The sequence below is a fragment of the Dipodomys merriami genome, unplaced genomic scaffold, assembly GCF_024711535.1.
Source record: "Dipodomys merriami isolate MVZ:Mamm:240054 unplaced genomic scaffold, mDipMer1.0.p SCAF_32, whole genome shotgun sequence".
Taxonomy (NCBI): Eukaryota; Metazoa; Chordata; class Mammalia; order Rodentia; family Heteromyidae; genus Dipodomys; species Dipodomys merriami.
This window is the reverse complement of record NW_027204715.1, coordinates 300647-319800: the sequence shown is the minus strand read 5'-3', so window position 1 is coordinate 319800 and position 19154 is coordinate 300647. Positions and strand designations below refer to the sequence as shown.

Below are 19154 nucleotides of genomic sequence, written 5' to 3'. Positions count from 1 at the left end.
AGGGGTGAGGGCTTGGAGGGGTGGGGGTGAGGGCTTGGAGGGGCAGGGGTGAGGGCTTGGAGGGAGGAGCAGGGGTGAGGGCTTGGAGGGGCAGGGGTGAGGGCTTGGAGGGGCAGGGGCAGGGGTGAGGGCTTGGAGGGGCAGGGGTGAGGGCTTGGAGGGGCAGGGGTGAGGGCTTGGAGGGAGGGGCAGGGGTGAGGGCTTGGAGGGGCAGGGGTGAGGGCTTGGAGGGGCAGGGGCAGGGGTGAGGGCTTGGAGGGGCGGGGGTGAGGGCTTGGAGGGGCAGGGGTGAGGGCTTGGAGGGGCAGGGGTGAAGGCTTGGAGGGGCGGGGGTGAGGGCTTGGAGGGGCAGGGGTGAGGGTTTGGAGGGGCAGGGGCAGGGGTGAGGGCTTGGAGGGGCAGGGATGAGGGCTTGGAGGGGCAGGGGTGAGGGCTTGGAGGGGTGGGGGTGAGGGCTTGGAGGGGCAGGGGCAGGGGTGAGGGCTTGGAGGGGCGGGGGTGAGGGCTTGGAGGGGCAGGGGCAGGGGTGAGGGCTTGGAGGGGCGGGGGTGAGGGCTTGGAGGGGCAGGGGCAGGGGTGAGGAAGGTCAATCAGGATTTTTTTTACCCCTTGAAAGGCTTTTGATCACATCCTCTCAGCCATCGAGGACATTTCTGGGCAAATTGGACACAATTATCTCAGAGATAAGTAAGTAGCCTGTAGTCTGGCTGGCTAACGTGGGATGACTTGCTCTGGACCCCTGCTCGCTCACCTTTTAGTAAGCAGCCCCTTGATCCTAGGCAGCAAGGCACAGGTGAGCCAGGGCCACCAACAGCAAAGCCACCGCAATCGCGTCACCAAGATTCAAGCACCACAAAGCCCAGTTTCTGTCGGAGGCCAGTGCCTGAATTATCTGGTTTCAAGGCTGGTCCTGAAGTGTGTGTGTGTGTGTGTGTGTGTGTGTGTGTGTGTGTGTGTTGTGTGTGTGTGTGTGTGTGTGTGTGTGTGTGTGTGTGTGTGTGTGTAACATCCTAACAACCGACCAGGGCTGTGTGTCCCCTTGGCTGGGGACCAGCTCTGGACCAGACCCGTACAAGGTAAAGGAAGTGAACACCGCAGAGGAGGTGGGGGTCACAAGCCAGAAACGCAAATCTTATGTCTGCTGCTTTTCCATCTCAAGGACACTTAATTCTAAATTACGTGAGAATTAAAAATCAGAAACTATATCACTTTCCTCACTCACCCACAGAGGAAGGGTTAGTAGCCCATACATATTTTACATGATTTTGTTCATGAAACTGAAATCATCAGCTGGTGGCTCACGCCTGTCATCCTTGCTACCCAGGAGGCTGAAATCTGAGGATCACGGTTCAAGGCCAGCCATGGCAGGAATGTCTGTGAGACTCTTATCTCCAGTTAACCACTGAAAAGCCAGAAGTTGGGCTTTGGCTCCAATGGTAGAGCTCCAACCTTAAACACAAAAGCTCTGGGACAATGCCCAGGCCCTGAGTTCAAGCCCAGGACCAGCACACACGCATAAAAATTCCTCTGTGTTGGACCACTTGAAGCTGCAGAGTGACCTTGAGCCGAGCCCCCAGGCAGTGTGGTCTGGGGCTATCACTGGCCACAGCATCTCCACTCTAGACCCTTCCTGTACCACCTGTCCAGGTCAGATGCTGACCTGGACACTTGTTCCGAGTGTAGCACAGATGGCAGCTGCCTCCCTGCACGCCTGTAGATGATAAGCACTGCCAGACGGGAGGACAAACGGGGCACGAGGCAGGGCAGCGGGAGGCCGGCACCTTCAGGGTGTTCACAGAGCCCAGCAGGGAAGAGGGTCTTGCCGGGCCACCCCTTCTGTGGGGACCTCTGTCTGCCCTCGCCCTGTGGGGGGCCGGGCACTGGCCGATGCTGTGTGCTCTCCGCCCAGGTGGTCCAACTTCGACAGGAGGTTCCTCAGCAAGGTCCTCATGAGAAGGTCAGCCCAGAAGTCTCGAGATCGGATTCTGAATGTTTTCCACGAGCTGAACCTGAAGGATGCTATTAGCTATGTGGCTGAGGTACCAGAACATTCCATTTGTCTTCAGCTGGAGAACTGAGGGCTAAGGCACATGGGCGCTGGGTGTGGTCTGGCGGGCGGGGGGTGGTCTGGCGGGCGGGGGGTGGTCTGGCGGGCGGGGGGTGGTCTGGCGGGCGGGGGGTGGTCTGGCGGGCGGGGGGTGGTCTGTCTGGCGGGCGGGGGGTGGTCTGTCTGGCGGGCGGGGGGGTGGTCTGTCTGGCGGGCGGGGGGTGGTCTGTCTGGCGGGCGGGGGGTGGTCTGGCGGGCGGGGGGCGGTCTGGCGGGCGGGGGGTGGTCTGGCGGGCGGGGGGTGGTCTGGCGGGCGGGGGGTGGTCTGGCGGGCGGGGTGCGGTCTGGCGGGCGGGGGGCATACCCCCTGCGTGCGTGGCCCCTGCATGTCCTCCAGTACTCCAGAAATAGGGTTAGTGCCCCATCCCTCGTGAGAAACAGGCACAGACCCAGGACTCTCCCTTGGGCAATGGTTGTGGTGTGTCTCAGTGTGACGTCAGACCTCTGAACTCCTGCACTTTCTCTTCAGAGACAGGAGAGGTCAGGAAAGCAGGAAGAGAGTACTGGACCAAGGCCCCTGACATACACATATGTGTGCACAAGTAGACACACACATAATTGCACATGCCATACATGTGTGTACTCATACATGCACACAAACTGCATGCACACAAGCACAGGGGTATGCATGTGCACAATCACATGCACACACACGGGTACAGTACAGATGCATACACATATGCGCTCATTCCTGCACTTATGCCTGTGCACACATGCACACAACTCATCTATTCATGTAATATGTGTGCATGCAAACACCACACACAAGTGTGTAGGTGTGCATCTATTCATAAACATATATGTATGCATGCACACATGTGGTCAGCATATGCAGTGTATAATGTATGCATGCACAAACACGTGCACGTGTCAATGCACATATATACACATGTGCATGCACACACATGCCTATTCACACATGGTACACATAGATGTGCAGACACACCAAGGAATCACAAGAATGGTGCTTCTATCTCCTGCCTCCCCCAGGCAAACAGGCCTCTCCCAAGTCTGTTAGGGACACACACACGTGTGTCCAGACACCTCCAGGTGGGACCTTGGAGAGCCAGGTTGGCAGTGTGGAGAAGGGCAAGGCACTGGCTGTGCTCAGCAAGCACCCACCTCAGCTCCAGCCAGAGAACAGGATGTGTGGGGTCAGAGGAGTGAAGGGCAGGTCACGGCAGGTCCTGGAAGACAGAAGCCATGTGTGTGACCATTCGTGCCCCGTCCTCCTGTGTCCCATGTGTGTCCCACAGATATTCCCAGCCCCGGGCTCTGTGGGTTTTAACTCTGCACAGGTCCTCCAGGACACTGCCATTCAGAGCGGCCTCAGCCTCAGAGATCATGCAGAAGGCAAAAGACCCAACTTTTGGGGGGATGCCCTGGTCACCTCTGTGACTCGAGGGAAGACGGAAAGGGCTGGGCTGGAGGTCTCTGAGCTGCTCCTGGGCTCTGACCTCCTTGTAGTGTGGGTGCCAAGCAGGGATGAGCTTTCTCTCGGTCCCCCACCAGCCAGTGTATCCTTACCCATCACCCCAGGAGCCATGGCTCCCGGGCCCTGGGGTAGTCCTGCCCTGTGCCTGTTCCCACACACGGCCAGACCCCCAGCCATGCTCCTCGGCTTGGAGAGCCGTCTGCTTTCCTCCTGATGTTGCCTGGCACTCTTGGAGCCCCAGGACACCCTCCCTGATCTGACCTGGTCAAGGGAAGCCAGCTCCTGGACCTTCCTCCGAGCGTCTCCTCTGAAGGAAGGCACAGGCCTGTCCGATCTCAAAAACTGTGGAGGACAGCCATGGGGACATAGTGACACCGGCCAGGACTGGCTCTCTTCCCTGGGGCCCTTCAGGCTGTAGACCACCATGACCTGTGCTCCAAGGCCGTGCCCTTGGCTGACTCCCACCCATCAGGCTGGGTTGTCTTCACCTAAGACTGCTCTGGGCCGGAGGCCACCGCCCGCCCATGCGCATGGAGGGTTCTCAGGCCCCGTGGCCGCCTTCCCAGGCAGTTCTGTCTTGGTTGCCCCCCGGGGGCTTGGCTGTGGCTTCTCAGCTTGTGGTTTGTCTCAGCCAGAGCAGTGGGGTGTCGCTCACAATTACACAAGGGCTTGGGGTGGGCTAGCCCCCCGGTTCCGTCTCTGTTTGCTAGGACCCCGGGCTGGTGTCAGCCTTCGCCTGGCAGGCGCTGCGCACTGGCGCGGTGCGCTCAGGAGGCTGTCTCCTTGCAGGGAGAGCGCCGAGGGTCTCTGGCCTTCATTCGCTCCCCAAGCACAGACAACATGGTCAACGTGGACTTCAGCACACCTCGTCCGTCCACCGTGGAGGCCTCTGTCTCCTACCTCTTGTACGTGTCTCCAGTGACAGGTTTTGGAAGAGGCCTTGGAGCCTGCTGGTGGGCGCGGGTCCCTCTAAGCAGGGGTTGTAAATGGGGGTGGTCCAGGGTGGGAGCCTACATTTCCTCCTGAAGAAGTCCACCCTAGGCAGGAAGAATGGAGGGAGGGAGGGAGGGAGGGAGGGAAGAAGGGAGGGAGGGGGGAAAGGGACCCACAGCAGCCTCTTCTAGGCCGGGATATGGAAGGTGGCTCAAGCTCCGAGCTACGCTTTGGAGGGGATCCTGTGAGCGGGTGTGGGTGTGTGAGAAGGCCAGAAGGTCTGTGGGAGTCAATCCAAAGCCTTGAGGAGCAGAGAGCTGGCCCGGTGTCCGGGAGCCCAGGCCTGGGCAGGAGCCCCGGACTAAGCAAGGGTCCTGTGCAGGAGGGAGAATGTCAGCACCGTGTGCTTGGACATGCAGTCCCTGGAACAGAGGCGGAAGAGCATCCGAGACACCGAGGACATGGTCACTCACCACACGCTGCAGCAGTACCTGTACAAGCCCCGGCAGGAGGTGGGCTGGGGGGCGGGCCATGCGCTCGGGGCGCCTTGCTGGCGATGGGGTCCTTCCTGAGCCCGCCCCCCCGCGCTCCCCCCCACCCTCCCTGCGGGGATCCTGTGCAGCCCAGCCTGACCACTGCGGCCACCTCTGCAGTACAAGCACCTCTACAGTCGGCATGAGCTCACGCCGAGCGAGGACGAGAAGCAGGACAAGGAGATTTTCCACAGGACCATGAGGAAGCGCCTGGAGTCCTTCAAGTCAGCCAAGTTGGGCCTCAACCAGAATAAGAAGGCAGCAAAGCTGTACAAGAGGGAGCGCGCGCAGAAGCGGGTAAGGTGCTGGGGGCCGGGTCATGGGTCAGGGAGAGTGAACAGGCCAGGCTGTTGGGGCGATTGGGGTCATGGGCAGGGTCATCCGCCGGGGTGTGAGGTGGGGGGTCACGGGTGGGGTCACTGGGGTCTGCAAAGACCCCTCCACGGCCTCTTGGGCAGCCCCATGGCCCAGGCCCCCTCCCCTGGGCCTGGCCCCCGGCCTGGGGTGGACGCGTCTCCAAGGACCCCTTTTGTCCACAGAGGAACAGCAGTATCCCCAATGGAAAGCTGCCGGTGGAGAATCCCGCACTCAGCTTCATCCTCCAGGAGAAAGGTACTGCGCACCCCTCACCAGAGGACCCCCGGCCTGGGGCTCCAGCGCCCTCCACCCCCCCGCCCTGCCCACCCTCAGTCCCAGTGCTGCCTTTCCTTCCTGTTCAACACCCCCCACAACAACAACAAAAGGCCAGCCACACATAGGGGGCGTCCCCATTGCTGCCAGCACTGCAGGGTCAGAGCGGTAGAGAACAAGCCCACGGCACACAGCAAGCGTGTGACCCGTGTCACGCTCACCCCTACCTCCTCCCCACAGAGCTGGAGCTTTCAGAGCCCGAGGAGGCACCGGACTACCAAGCAGAGGAAACCAGCGGGGGAATCGAGTTCCTAGCGAATGTCACGAAGGACGTGGCCTTAGACTCCCCAGCAGGTGAGAGCGGAGGCCGGGCCAGGCTCCCAGCGCCGTCCTCCTCCGCTCAGATGGCTGGTGCTTCTGGCGGATCAGCCACGGTCTCTGTGTGGAGAGGAGGAGCGTATGCCCAACCTGGCTGCAGTTTGTGGGGTCCCAGGTTGGAGGGAAGGCTTGGCGTGCGCGGCCCCACAAACTAAAAGGTACAGTACTGTCTGGTGCTGGGGCTCATGCCTATAATCCTAGCTGAGATCTGGAGGACTGTAACTCAGGACGCCCCTGCAGTTAAGCTTGTTAGACTCTATCGCCAAGATAGAAAAAAATAATAATAAAAGCTGGGCTAGAGGCATGGCTGAAGTGGTTAGAGAGCCAGCCGAGCGGCCCGGGAAGCAGCCACAGGAGAGCGAAGAGAGCCGGACGGGCCCTCCAGCACCTGCAGCGATGGCGACCGAGCAGCTGGCGTCTGGCCCTCCTCCCGCGCTGCAGATGCTTCTGGGGGCTGACCAGCTGCTGCCCTTTTTCCTAGGCATTGACAACCCCGTGTTCTCCCCGGATGAGGATCTGGACCCGAGCCTCCTGTCCAGGGTGCCGCCCTGGTTGTCCCCTGGGGAGACCGTGGTACCCTCTCAGAGGGCCCGAGTTCAGATCCCCCACTCTCCCGGCAACTTCCGCCGTCTGACGCCATTCCGTCTCAGCAACAAATCGGTGGACTCCTTTCTTCTGGCCGATGGCTCGGAGGAGCGGCCTCCTGGCGCTGTCCCGGAGTCCACACACATGTAACGGGTCCTTGTTCCCTAACACCTGCTCTTTTCTCAGCTGTTTTCTTCAGGTCCCTTTCCAGACTCTCCTCAGCTCTTTTTTCCCTCTAGAACCTGTCCCCAGGTCCTCTGTGTGGCTGACTGGTCTGAGGTCTGGCATGGTGGCACTTGCCTATAGTCCCAGAACCCGGGAGGCAGAAGCAGAGCCTGGGTTTCACAGGGTGCCCAGGCCGGCCGGGGCTACGCACAGAGGGAGGTGGGAATCTGACTTGCGGGGACTGTGAGGAGTTACTTCAGATCTCTAGCTGGCCATAGGCTGTGGGGTGGTGGCTGGGTCTCACGTGTGTCCAGAGAGACCGGAGCAGAAGGCTAGGAGCCACCAGGGAGTGCTAGGGGACAGGTCGGGGAGGGTAGGGGTCGCTTCCAGCCTCCGACCACTGGGGAAGGGGCAGGGAAGGGGCAGGGGAGGCTGGGAAGGAGCAGGTGGGTCCTGGGGGCTCCGGGGTGCCTGGGATCTGGGGCGCCTGGGGGTCCGGGGGCCTGGGGGATCCCGGGGTCTGGGAATCCGGAGGCCTGGGGATTCAGGGAGCCTGGGGAATCTGGGGGGTCCGGGGAGCCTGGGGGGTCCGGGGAGCCTGGGGGTCCGGGGAGCCTGGGGATCTGGTGGCTAGGGAGCCTGGAGGCCTGGGGATCCGGTGGTCGGGGAGCCTGGGGGTACAAGGTCCTGGGGGTCCAGTGGTTGGGGGGGTCGGGGAGTTGGGGGATCCGGGGGCCTGGGGTTCAGGGATCTGGGAGCCTGGGGGATCCATGAGCCTGGGGGGTCCGGGGAGACTGGGGATCTGGGAACCTGGGTGGTCTGGGAAACCTGAGGTCTGGGAGTCTGGCGGGGCCTGGGGGTCTGTGGGGCCCAGGGGTCTGTGGGGTCTGGGGGTCCCGGGGGTCTGGTGGGGCCCTGAGGTCTGGGGGTCCCGGGGGTCTGTGGGACCCGGGGGTTGGTCTGTGGGGTCTGTGGGGCCCGGGGGTCTGTGGGTCCTGGGCTTCTGGTGGGGCCCGGAGGTCTGGGGGTCTGGGGGTCTGGGGAGGACCAGGGGCCTGGGGTCTGTGCGGTCCTGGGGGTCTGGTGGGGCCGGGGGTCTGTGGAGTCTGTGGAGCCTAGGGGTCTGTGGGGTCCTGGGGGTCTGTGGGGTCTGGGGGTCCTGGGGATCCCGGGGGTCTGTGGGGTCCTAGGTGTCTGGGGGGCCGTGTGTCTGTGGGGCCCCAGGGGTCTGTGGGGCCCCAGGGGTCTGGGGGGCCCAGGGGTCTGGGGGGGTCAGCGGGGCCCGGGGGTCTGTGGGGTCCGGGGGTCTGGTGGGTCTGTGGGGTCTGTGGGATCCGGGGGTCTGTGGGGTCTGTGGGGCCCGGGGTCTGTGGGGTCCGGGGGTCTGTGGGGTCTGGGGGTCTGTGGGGCCCGGGGTCTGTGGGGTCTGTGGGGTCCGGGGGTCTGTGGGGCCTGGGGTCTGTGGGGCCCGGGGTCTGTGGGGTTCGGGGGTCTGGGGTCTGTGGGGCCCGGGGGTCTGTGGGGTCCGGGGGTCTGTGGGGTCTGTGGGGTCAGGGGGTCTGTGGGGCCCGGGGGTCTGTGGGGTCAGGGGGTCTGTGGGGCCCGGGGGTCTGTGGGGCCCGGGGGTCTGTGGGGTCAGGGGGTCTGTGGGGCCCAGGGGTCTGTGGGGCCTGTGGGGTCCGGGGGTCTGTGGGATCCGGGGGTCTGTGGGATCGGGGGTCTGTGGGGTCCGGGGGTCTGTGGGATCGGGGGGTCTGTGGGGCCTGTGGGGTCCGGGGGTCTGTGGGGCCTGGGGATCTGTGGGGCCTGTGGGGTCCGGGGTCTGTGGGATCCGGGGGTCCGGGGGTCTGTGGGGCCTGTGGGGTCCGGGGGTCTGTGGGGTCTGTGGGGTCCGGGGGTCTGTGGGGCCCGGGGGTCTGTGGGGCCTGTGGGGTCTGTGGGGTCCGGGGGTCTGTGGGGTCCGGGGGTCTGTGGGATCGGGGGTCTGTGGGGTCCGGGGGTCTGTGGGATCGGGGGGTCTGTGGGGCCTGTGGGGTCCGGGGGTCTGTGGGGCCTGGGGATCTGTGGGGCCTGTGGGGTCCGGGGACTGTGGGATCCGGGGGTCCGTGGGGCCTGTGGGGTCCGGGGGTCTGGGGGGCCTGTGGGGTCTGTGGGGCCCGGGGGTCTGTGGGGCCTGGGGGTCTGTGGGGCCTGTGGGGCCCGGGGGTCTGTGGGGCCTGTGGGGTCTGTGGGGCCTGTGGGGTCTGTGGGGCCTGTGGGGTCTGTGGGGCCTGTGGAGTCTGTGGGGTCTGTGGGGTCTGTGGGGGTCTGTGGGGTCTGTGGGGGTCTGTGGGGCCTGTGGGGTCTGTGGGGCCTGTGGGGCCCGGGGGTCTGTGGGGTCTGTGGGGTCTGTGGGGCCTGTGGGGGTCTGTGGGGCCTGTGGGGTCTGTGGGGCCTGTGGGGTCTGTGGGGTCTGTGGGGGTCTGTGGGGTCTGTGGGGGTCTGTGGGGTCTGTGGGGCCTGTGGGGTCTGTGGGGCCTGTGGGGCCCGGGGGTCTGTGGGGTCTGTGGGGTCTGTGGGGCCCGGGGGTCTGTGTGGCCTGTGGGGCCCGGGGGTCTGTGGGGTCTGTGGGGTCTGTGGGGCCTGTGGGGCCTGTGGGGCCCGGGGGTCTGTGGGGCCTGTGGGGCCCGGGGGTCTGTGGGGCCTGTGGGGCCCGGGGGTCTGTGGGGCCCGGGGGTCTGTGGGGCCTGTGGGGCCCGGGGGTCTGTGGGGTCTGTGGGGCCCGGGGGTCTGTGGGGTCTGTGGGGCCCGGGGGTCTGTGGGGTCTGTGGGGCCCGGGGGTCTGTGGGGTCTGTGGGGTCTGTGGGGCCTGTGGGGCCCGGGGGTCTGTGGGGCCTGTGGGGCCTGTGGGGCCCGGGGGTCTGTGGGGTCTGTGGGGTCTGTGGGGCCTGTGGGGCCCGGGGGTCTGTGGGGTCTGTGGGGCCTGTGGGGCCTGTGGGGTCTGTGGGGCCTGTGGGGCCCGGGGGTCTGTGGGGCCCGGGGGTCTGTGGGGTCTGTGGGGCCTGTGGGGCCCGGGGGTCTGTGGGGCCCGGGGGTCTGTGGGGCCTGTGGGGCCCGGGGGTCTGTGGGGCCTGTGGGGCCCGGGGGTCTGTGGGATCCGGGGGTCCGTGGGGCCTGTGGGGTCCGGGGGTCTGTGGGGTCCGGGGGTCTGTGGGGCCTGTGGGGTCTGTGGGGCCCGGGGGTCTGTGGGGCCCGGGGGTCTGTGGGGCCTGTGGGGCCCGGGGGTCTGTGGGGCCTGTGGGGTCTGTGGGGTCTGTGGGGCCTGTGGGGTCTGTGGGGCCTGTGGGGCCTGTGGGGTCTGTGGGGTCTGTGGGGGTCTGTGGGGTCTGTGGGGTCTGTGGGGTCTGTGGGGCCTGTGGGGTCTGTGGGGCCTGTGGGGCCCGGGGGTCTGTGGGGTCTGTGGGGTCTGTGGGGCCTGTGGGGGTCTGTGGGGCCTGTGGGGTCTGTGGGGCCTGTGGGGTCTGTGGGGTCTGTGGGGTCTGTGGGGGTCTGTGGGGTCTGTGGGGGTCTGTGGGGTCTGTGGGGCCTGTGGGGTCTGTGGGGCCTGTGGGGCCCGGGGGTCTGTGGGGCCTGTGGGGTCTGTGGGGCCCGGGGGTCTGTGTGGCCTGTGGGGCCCGGGGGTCTGTGGGGTCTGTGGGGTCTGTGGGGCCTGTGGGGCCCGGGGGTCTGTGGGGCCTGTGGGGCCCGGGGTCTGTGGGGCCCGGGGGTCTGTGGGGCCTGTGGGGCCCGGGGGTCTGTGGGGCCTGGGGGTCTGTGGGGCCTGTGGGGCCTGGGGGTCTGTGGGGCCTGTGGGGCCCGGGGGTCTGTGGGGTCTGTGGGGCCCGGGGGTCTGTGGGGTCTGTGGGGCCCGGGGGTCTGTGGGGTCTGTGGGGCCCGGGGGTCTGTGGGGTCTGTGGGGTCTGTGGGGCCTGTGGGGCCCGGGGGTCTGTGGGGCCTGTGGGGCCTGTGGGGCCCGGGGGTCTGTGGGGTCTGTGGGGTCTGTGGGGCCTGTGGGGCCCGGGGGTCTGTGGGGTCTGTGGGGTCTGTGGGGCCCGGGGGTCTGTGGGGTCTGTGGGGCCCGGGGGTCTGGGGTCTGTGGGGCCCGGGGGTCTGTGGGGCCTGTGGGGCCCGGGGGTCTGTGGGGCCTGTGGGGCCCGGGGGTCTGTGGGGCCTGTGGGGCCCGGGGGTCTGTGGGGCCCGGGGGTCTGTGGGGCCCGGGGGTCTGTGGGGTCTGTGGGGTCTGTGGGGCCCGGGGGTCTGGGGTCTGTGGGGTCTGTGGGGCCTGTGGGGCCCGGGGGTCTGTGGGGCCCGGGGGTCTGTGGGGTCTGTGGGGTCTGTGGGGCCCGGGGGTCTTGTGGGGCCTGTGGGGCCTGTGGGGCCCGGGGGTCTGTGGGGCCCGGGGGTCTGTGGGGTCTGTGGGGTCTGTGGGGCCCGGGGGTCTGTGGGGCCTGTGGGGCCCGGGGGTCTGTGGGGTCTGTGGGGCCTGGGGGTCTGTGGGGTCTGTGGGGTCTGTAGGGTCTGTGGGGCCCGGGGGTCTGTGGGGCCCGGGGGTCTGTGGGGCCCGGGGGTCTGTGGGGTCTGTGGGGCCCGGGGGTCTGTGGGGCCCGGGGGTCTGTGGGGCCCGGGGGTCTGTGGGGTCTGTAGGGTCTGTGGGGCCCGGGGGTCTGTGGGGTCTGTGGGGCCTGTGGGGCCCGGGGGTCTGTGGGGTCTGTGGGGTCTGTGGGGCCTGTGGGGCCCGGGGGTCTGTGGGGTCTGTGGGGTCTGTGGGGCCCGGGGGTCTGTGGGGCCTGTGGGGCCCGGGGGTCTGTGGGGTCTGTGGGGTCTGTGGGGCCTGGGGGTCTGTGGGGTCTGTGGGGTCTGTAGGGTCTGTGGGGCCCGGGGGTCTGTGGGGCCCGGGGGTCTGTGGGGTCTGTGGGGCCCGGGGGTCTGTGGGGCCCGGGGGTCTGTGGGGCCCGGGGGTCTGTGGGGTCTGTAGGGTCTGTTGGGCCCGGGGGTCTGTGGGGTCTGTGGGGCCTGTGGGGCCCGGGGGTCTGTGGGGTCTGTGGGGTCTGTGGGGCCTGTGGGGCCCGGGGGTCTGTGGGGCCTGTGGGGTCTGTGGGGCCTGTGGGGTCTGTGGGGCCTGTGGGGGTCTGTGGGGTCTGTGGGGGTCTGTGGGGCCTGTGGGGTCTGTGGGGCCTGTGGGGCCCGGGGGTCTGTGGGGTCTGTGGGGTCTGTGGGGCCTGTGGGGGTCTGTGGGGCCTGTGGGGTCTCTGGGGCCTGTGGGGTCTGTGGGGTCTGTGGGGGTCTGTGGGGTCTGTGGGGGTCTGTGGGGTCTGTGGGGCCTGTGGGGTCTGTGGGGCCTGTGGGGCCCGGGGGTCTGTGGGGTCTGTGGGGTCTGTGGGGCCCGGGGGTCTGTGTGGCCTGTGGGGCCCGGGGGTCTGTGGGGCCTGTGGGGCCTGTGGGGCCCGGGGGTCTGTGGGGCCTGTGGGGCCCGGGGGTCTGTGGGGCCTGTGGGGCCCGGGGGTCTGTGGGGCCCGGGGGTCTGTGGGGCCTGTGGGGCCCGGGGGTCTGTGGGGTCTGTGGGGCCCGGGGGTCTGTGGGGTCTGTGGGGCCCGGGGGTCTGTGGGGTCTGTGGGGCCTGTGGGGCCCGGGGGTCTGTGGGGCCTGTGGGGCCCGGGGGTCTGTGGGGTCTGTGGGGTCTGTGGGGCCTGTGGGGGTCTGTGGGGCCTGTGGGGTCTGTGGGGTCTGTGGGGCCTGTGGGGCCTGTGGAGTCTGTGGGGCCTGTGGGGCCCGGGGGTCTGTGGGGCCTGGGGGTCTGTGGGGTCTGTGGGGCCTGTGGGGCCCGGGGGTCTGTGGGGCCCGGGGGTCTGTGGGGCCTGTGGGGCCCGGGGGTCTGTGGGGCCTGTGGGGCCCGGGGGTCTGTGGGATCCGGGGGTCCGTGGGGCCTGTGGGGTCCGGGGGTCTGTGGGTCCGGGGGTCTGTGGGGCCTGTGGGGTCTGTGGGGCCCGGGGGTCTGTGGGGCCTGTGGGGTCTGTGGGGTCCGGGGGTCTGTGGGGCCTGTGGGGCCCGGGGGTCTGTGGGGCCTGTGGGGTCTGTGGGGTCTGTGGGGCCTGTGGGGTCTGTGGGGCCTGTGGGGTCTGTGGGGTCTGTGGGGTCTGTGGGGGTCTGTGGGGTCTGTGGGGGTCTGTGGGGTCTGTGGGGCCTGTGGGGTCTGTGGGGCCTGTGGGGCCCGGGGGTCTGTGGGGTCTGTGGGGTCTGTGGGGCCTGTGGGGGTCTGTGGGGCCTGTGGGGTCTGTGGGGTCTGTGGGGTCTGTGGGGGTCTGTGGGGTCTGTGGGGGTCTGTGGGGTCTGTGGGGCCTGTGGGGTCTGTGGGGCCTGTGGGGCCCGGGGGTCTGTGGGGTCTGTGGGGTCTGTGGGGCCCGGGGGTCTGTGTGGCCTGTGGGGCCCGGGGGTCTGTGGGGTCTGTGGGGTCTGTGGGGCCTGTGGGGCCCGGGGGTCTGTGGGGCCTGTGGGGCCCGGGGTCTGTGGGGCCCGGGGGTCTGTGGGGCCTGTGGGGCCCGGGGGTCTGTGGGGCCTGGGGGTCTGTGGGGCCTGTGGGGCCCGGGGGTCTGTGGGGCCTGTGGGGCCCGGGGGTCTGTGGGGTCTGTGGGGCCCGGGGGTCTGTGGGGTCTGTGGGGTCTGTGGGGGTCTGTGGGGTCTGTGGGGGTCTGTGGGGTCTGTGGGGCCTGTGGGGTCTGTGGGGCCTGTGGGGCCCGGGGGTCTGTGGGGTCTGTGGGGTCTGTGGGGCCTGTGGGGGTCTGTGGGGCCTGTGGGGTCTGTGGGGTCTGTGGGGTCTGTGGGGTCTGTGGGGGTCTGTGGGGTCTGTGGGGCCTGTGGGGTCTGTGGGGCCTGTGGGGCCCGGGGGTCTGTGGGGTCTGTGGGGTCTGTGGGGCCCGGGGGTCTGTGTGGCCTGTGGGGCCCGGGGGTCTGTGGGGTCTGTGGGGTCTGTGGGGCCTGTGGGGCCCGGGGGTCTGTGGGGCCTGTGGGGCCCGGGGTCTGTGGGGCCCGGGGGTCTGTGGGGCCTGTGGGGCCCGGGGGTCTGTGGGGCCTGGGGGTCTGTGGGGCCTGTGGGGCCCGGGGGTCTGTGGGGCCTGTGGGGCCCGGGGGTCTGTGGGGTCTGTGGGGCCCGGGGGTCTGTGGGGTCTGTGGGATCTGTGGGGCCTGTGGGGCCCGGGGGTCTGTGGGGCCTGTGGGGCCTGTGGGGCCCGGGGGTCTGTGGGGTCTGTGGGGTCTGTGGGGCCTGTGGGGCCCGGGGGTCTGTGGGGTCTGTGGGGTCTGTGGGGCCCGGGGGTCTGTGGGGTCTGTGGGGCCCGGGGGTCTGGGGTCTGTGGGGCCCGGGGGTCTGTGGGGCCTGTGGGGCCCGGGGGTCTGTGGGGCCTGTGGGGCCCGGGGGTCTGTGGGGCCTGTGGGGCCCGGGGGTCTGTGGGGCCTGTGGGGCCCGGGGGTCTGTGGGGCCCGGGGGTCTGTGGGGTCTGTGGGGTCTGTGGGGCCCGGGGGTCTGGGGTCTGTGGGGTCTGTGGGGCCTGTGGGGCCCGGGGGTCTGTGGGGCCTGTGGGGTCTGTGGGGTCTGTGGGGTCTGTGGGGCCCGGGGGTCTGTGGGGCCTGTGGGGCCCGGGGGTCTGTGGGGCCTGTGGGGCCCGGGGGTCTGTGGGGCCCGGGGGTCTGTGGGGTCTGTGGGGTCTGTGGGGCCCGGGGGTCTGGGGTCTGTGGGGTCTGTGGGGCCTGTGGGGCCCGGGGGTCTGTGGGGCCTGTGGGGTCTGTGGGGCCTGTGGGGCCCGGGGGTCTGTGGGGTCTGTGGGGTCCGGGGGTCTGTGATTCTGGGGGTCCGGGGATCTGGGGCCCCGGGGTCAGGGGTCCCGGGCTGTGGGTGTGGCCGAGGTCCCGCTGCGCGCGGGCCCGGGGTGCGGGTCCCGCCCGGCCGGCCGCTCACGCCCCGCTTTCCCGCAGGTGACCCCGGCCCCGCCGCGCCGCCGACCGCACAGCCGTCTCCGTCTCCGCGCCGGGCGGCCCCGCTGCCGCTGCAGCTCCCCGCGGGGGCCCCGCGTCCGCGCGCCGGCCCGGAGAGCGCCGCGCCCGGCCCGGCCTCCGCGCATGCGCGATCGGCGGCCGCCCGGCGCGTGCGCAGCCGCCGTTCCTTCCAGCGGCCCCGCGGGCGCCGGCGGCCCGCGCTGCTCAAGCTGGCCTCGCTGCCCGCGCCCGGGGAGCCGGCCCCGCACACGCTGGAGCAGGAGGAGACGCCGCTGTGAGCCGCAGGGCCCGGGCCCGAACCCCGGGACCGCGCCCCCTCCCCGGCGGGCTTCCCGCCGTGGTCCGCTGAGGTGTTTGGTGAAGACGCGCGCCCCGCCCCCGGCCCCGCCCCCAGCCTCCCCACGCCCCCGGCCACGCCCCCAGCCTCCCCACGCCACCGGCCACGCCCCGGCCACGCCCCCAGCCTCCCCCACGCCCCCGGCCACGCCCCCAGCCTCCCCACGCCCCCGGCCACGCCCCCAGCCTCCCCACGCCCCGGCCACGCCCCCAGCCTCCCCACGCCCCCGGCCACGCCCCGGCCACGCCCCCAGCCTCCCCACGCCCCCGGCCACGCCCCCAGCCTCCCCACGCCCCCGGCCGCCCCTCCAGACAATCGGCGACCGGAGGAAGCCCATCCGGGACTCCAAGCCGACCTGCGGCCCCGCCCTGCAGCCCACCCGGAGGCCTGTGTGGGCCCGAGGGCCTTAGCCGGGGCCAGGCTGCACTGGGCCGCCCAGACTGGACCCCCAGCCTTGGCCTCCTGCAGCGCCCGTGCTCCATGGACCTGGATTAGGGGACAAGCCTCACCTCCTGTCCTCAGGCCCGGCCCCTCGCCTCCTGTCCTCAGGCCTGGCCCGGCCCCTCGCCTCCTGTCCTCAGGCCCAGCCCCTCACCTCCTGTCCTCAGGCCCAGCCCCTCGCCCCCTGTCCTCAGGCCCGGCCCCTCTCCCCCTGTCCTCAGGCCCGGCCCCTCGCCCCCTGTCCTCAGGCCCGGCCCCTCGCCCCGTCCTCAGGCCCGGCCCCTCGCCCCCTGTCCTCAGGCCCGGCCCCTCACCTCCTGTCCTCAGGCCTGGCCCGGCCCCTCACCTCCTGTCCTCAGGCCTGCCGCCCCACTGCCCAGCGGCTGCATGGGCCATTTCCACCAGAGGACATTACTTGTCTCATGACACTGACCACAGGGTACTGAAGAGCACACAAACCCAGGAAGTTGTTATTTCTCGCGTCCATAGCCCTGTGGTGTCCAGTGTGCTATACACACTGATCCCTAGCAAAAGGAAGCGCAACACCTCCATCTAAGCTGGAACAGCGGGTGTGTGGACTGGAGTACCTGTGACCCCAACCAACCACAGGATGAGGTGGTATTTGGATTGGAGTACCCGTGACCCCAACCAACCACAGGACAAGGCAGTGTGTGGACTGGAGTACCCGTGACCCCAACCAACCACAGGACGAGGCAGTGTGTGGACTGGAGTACCCGTGACCCAACCACAGGACAAGGCAGTGTGTGGACTGGAGTACCCATGACCCCAACCAACCACAGGACAAGGTGGTGTGTGGACTAGAGTACCCGTGACCCAACCAACCACAGGACAAGGCGGTGTGTGGACTGGAGTACCCGTGACCCCAACCAACCACAGGATGAGGCGGTGTTTGGATTGGAGTACCCGTGACCCAACCACAGGACAAGGCAGTGTGTGGACTGGAGTACCCGTGACCCAACCAACCACAGGATGAGGCAGTGTGTGGACTGGAGTACCTGTGACCCCAACCAACCACAGGATGAGGCGGTGTTTGGACTGGAGTACCTGTGACCCCAACCAACCACAGGACAAGGCAGTGTGTGGACTGGAGTACCTGTGACCCCAACCAACCACAGGACAAGGCAGTGTGTGGACTGGAGTACCCGTGACCCAACCACAGAACAAGGCAGTGTGTGGACTGGAGTACCCGTGACCCAACCACAGGACAAGGCAGTGTGTGGACTGGAGTACCCGTGACCCAACCAACCACAGGATGAGGCAGTGTGTGGACTGGAGTACCCGTGACCCAACCAACCACAGGATGAGGCGGTGTTTGGATTGGAGTACCCGTGATCCCAACCAACCACAGGATGAGGCGGTGTTTGGATTGGAGTGCCCGTGACCCCAACCACAGAACAAGGCAGGCAGTGTATGGACTGGAGCACCCGTGACCCAACCACAGGACGAGGTGGTGTGTGCACTGGAGTACCCGTGACCCCAACCACAGGACGAGGTGGTGTGTGCACTGGAGTACCCGTGACCCCAACCACAGGACGAGGCAGTGTGCGGACTGCGAGCACCCGTGACCCCAACCTCACATATGCAGCGGTGTGTGGCACAGCCCGCCACCTCTGGACCGGTTCTATTAAAGACATGTCAGGGCATTCTGGGCTTACTTTGTTAGAAGAGAAAGATCTTTCTAGGAGGATGGAAGAATCCAGTTCCTCAGGAGCACAGGTCTGCATTAGGAGTAACAGGAGAGGGTTGTGTGTTCCCTGTAAGGCAGGGTGAGGAGGTCACGTGCCTGGGGGCTAGTGTGGGCGTTGCGGCCCCTCAGGTGAAGCACTAGGCCCAGTTCACTCATACGCAGCTCTCACACCATCGCTCAAACCTGCACCGTGACCAGGTCTTTGATGACAGCAACGTTGTCCACTAGGTCTGAGGGAGCAAATGGAGCAAGACCAGCAGGGCCTGGTGGTCAGGACGGTCTCTGGAAGTCCAGCGAGGACGGCGGGTAGCAGAGTGTGCCTGTGTGGTAGAGCCTGCCAGGGTTTGAGATGAGGTCCAGGTATCCCAGAGACACATTTTTAGTTTAATAAATTTTAAAATGTTTACGTCTGAGTAGAATCCCCACTAGGGAAAAGTCTAACTGGTCAATTCACAGCATGTAACAAATGAGCCAGAAAACAGCAGATAATGCACCTGGGTGAGTAGCAGGGGGACTGACTTTGGAAGCAGTCTGAGGTACAGGTGTGGTGGAAGCTCCTTCCACTGGCCGGACCCCCACCTCTCTCCCAACATCTCCTGCATGGCGCCCACCATACCCCATGTGACTTCCTCTCACCTTGCCACGCCACATTTGTGACTCTAGGTCCGTCTCCAGGCAGCACCAATCAGCACTGCGTGAGGTAGCCCTGCCCTTCAGCCTCCCCTGAGCTCCAGAGGAAAGCTGTGGGGAACAGTCACCTGCCCAGGATGCCACCCTTTCTCAACAGAGGAGACTCTGTCTCTAGATGCCAGCAGAGACAGATGGAATAGCATCATCTGGTAGCCACTGGTGTAATTCACCAGTGACCCAGAAGCACCACCTCACTCTCTGAAACCCACCATCAAGGAACTTAGCTATAGAGTAGCAGCTCCCTCACTCCATGAAGGATTAAGCCGACACAAATGTGGTGAGTAGAGCCTTCCTTTCCCGGTCCAGCCCGTGGCAGCATAGTCGGCCCCTGGCGTAACACTCTTAATTAGCCTAAAATGAATGATTACTGTATAAAACTATGGCACTGTTGAAGGCAGACCCCATGAAGGACAGCTGAATTAGGGAAAGACAGTTTAGGGGACTCTGTATTGGAAAAGAGCATGACACATGGATAGGGAAATGTATGCCGTGTTTCTTGTTCTCCAGGTGTGACTCGTTGGTTGGTCCTCCTCTGGGTGGGGCTCACTGGGCCCAGGTGAGTCTCTCCTTTATTGAGAGAACTGAGGACCTGGTACAGGAGCAGCCAGCAGGAAGCACAAGTGGATGAGCCGTGGCGCTCACAACCTCCTGCCGCCTGCTTCCGGGCACAGCGGCATCACCACACCATGGCACCACCATAAGCAACAAGAAATCACCTGGCAGAGTTCTAAAATGTGCAAATCAAATCAAGCAGAGAGGCAGAGAAAGGCCTGAATGGGAAGATCAAAGGCTGTCGCAACACCGGTAACAACCTAGCAAGCAACTGAGACAGGTTTCACAGCTTAAAAGTCTTTACAAGCCTGCACGGGTGGAGGCTGGGATCCTAGCTACTCAGGAGTCTAAGATCTAGGTTTTAAGCCAGCCTGGGCAGAAAAGTCCCTGTGAGATTCTGATATCCAATTAACCACTCAAAAATCTGAAGTGGAGCTGTGCCTCAAAGTGTTAGAGCACTAGCCTTGAGCATAAGAGCAGCTTAGGGACAGCGCCCAGGCCTGAGTTCAAACCTTACAACTGTTGACGCCCCCCCCAAAAAAAAGTGTTCACAAGCACTTTCACAACAGGGTGAGAAAACCCACCGGACCACTCCTCTCCCCCATCACTGCCCACTACAGTACCTTGTGCTACCCACAGTTTGCACGCATGACTAA

At 66.7% G+C, this 19154-nt stretch overlaps 1 protein-coding gene and 1 pseudogene across 3 annotated transcripts in view; both read left to right on the top strand.

Moving 5' to 3' along the window:
- The window catches only part of Slc9a3 (solute carrier family 9 member A3), a 54587-nt gene extending 36927 nt beyond the window's left edge, over positions 1-17660 (top strand). For 2 of the 3 annotated variants that reach the window (XM_070042108.1, XM_070042106.1), the window contains 9 exons: positions 617-687; positions 1910-2039; positions 4332-4447; positions 4858-4987; positions 5129-5305; positions 5548-5620; positions 5879-5992; positions 6498-6747; positions 14750-17660. In XM_070042108.1, the coding sequence (XP_069898209.1) occupies positions 617-687; positions 1910-2039; positions 4332-4447; positions 4858-4987; positions 5129-5305; positions 5548-5620; positions 5879-5992; positions 6498-6747; positions 14750-14753 (1065 nt within the window). In that variant the 3' untranslated portion in view covers positions 14754-17660. Of the gene's footprint in view, positions 1-616; positions 688-1909; positions 2040-4331; positions 4448-4857; positions 4988-5128; positions 5306-5547; positions 5621-5878; positions 5993-6497; positions 6752-14749 lie in introns of those variants that run through there. The other variant, XM_070042107.1, reaches the window with a different exon arrangement.
- On the top strand, positions 8958-9454 carry LOC138841406 (collagen alpha-2(I) chain-like; annotated as a pseudogene).
- Positions 17661-19154: the final 1494 nt, after the last annotated feature.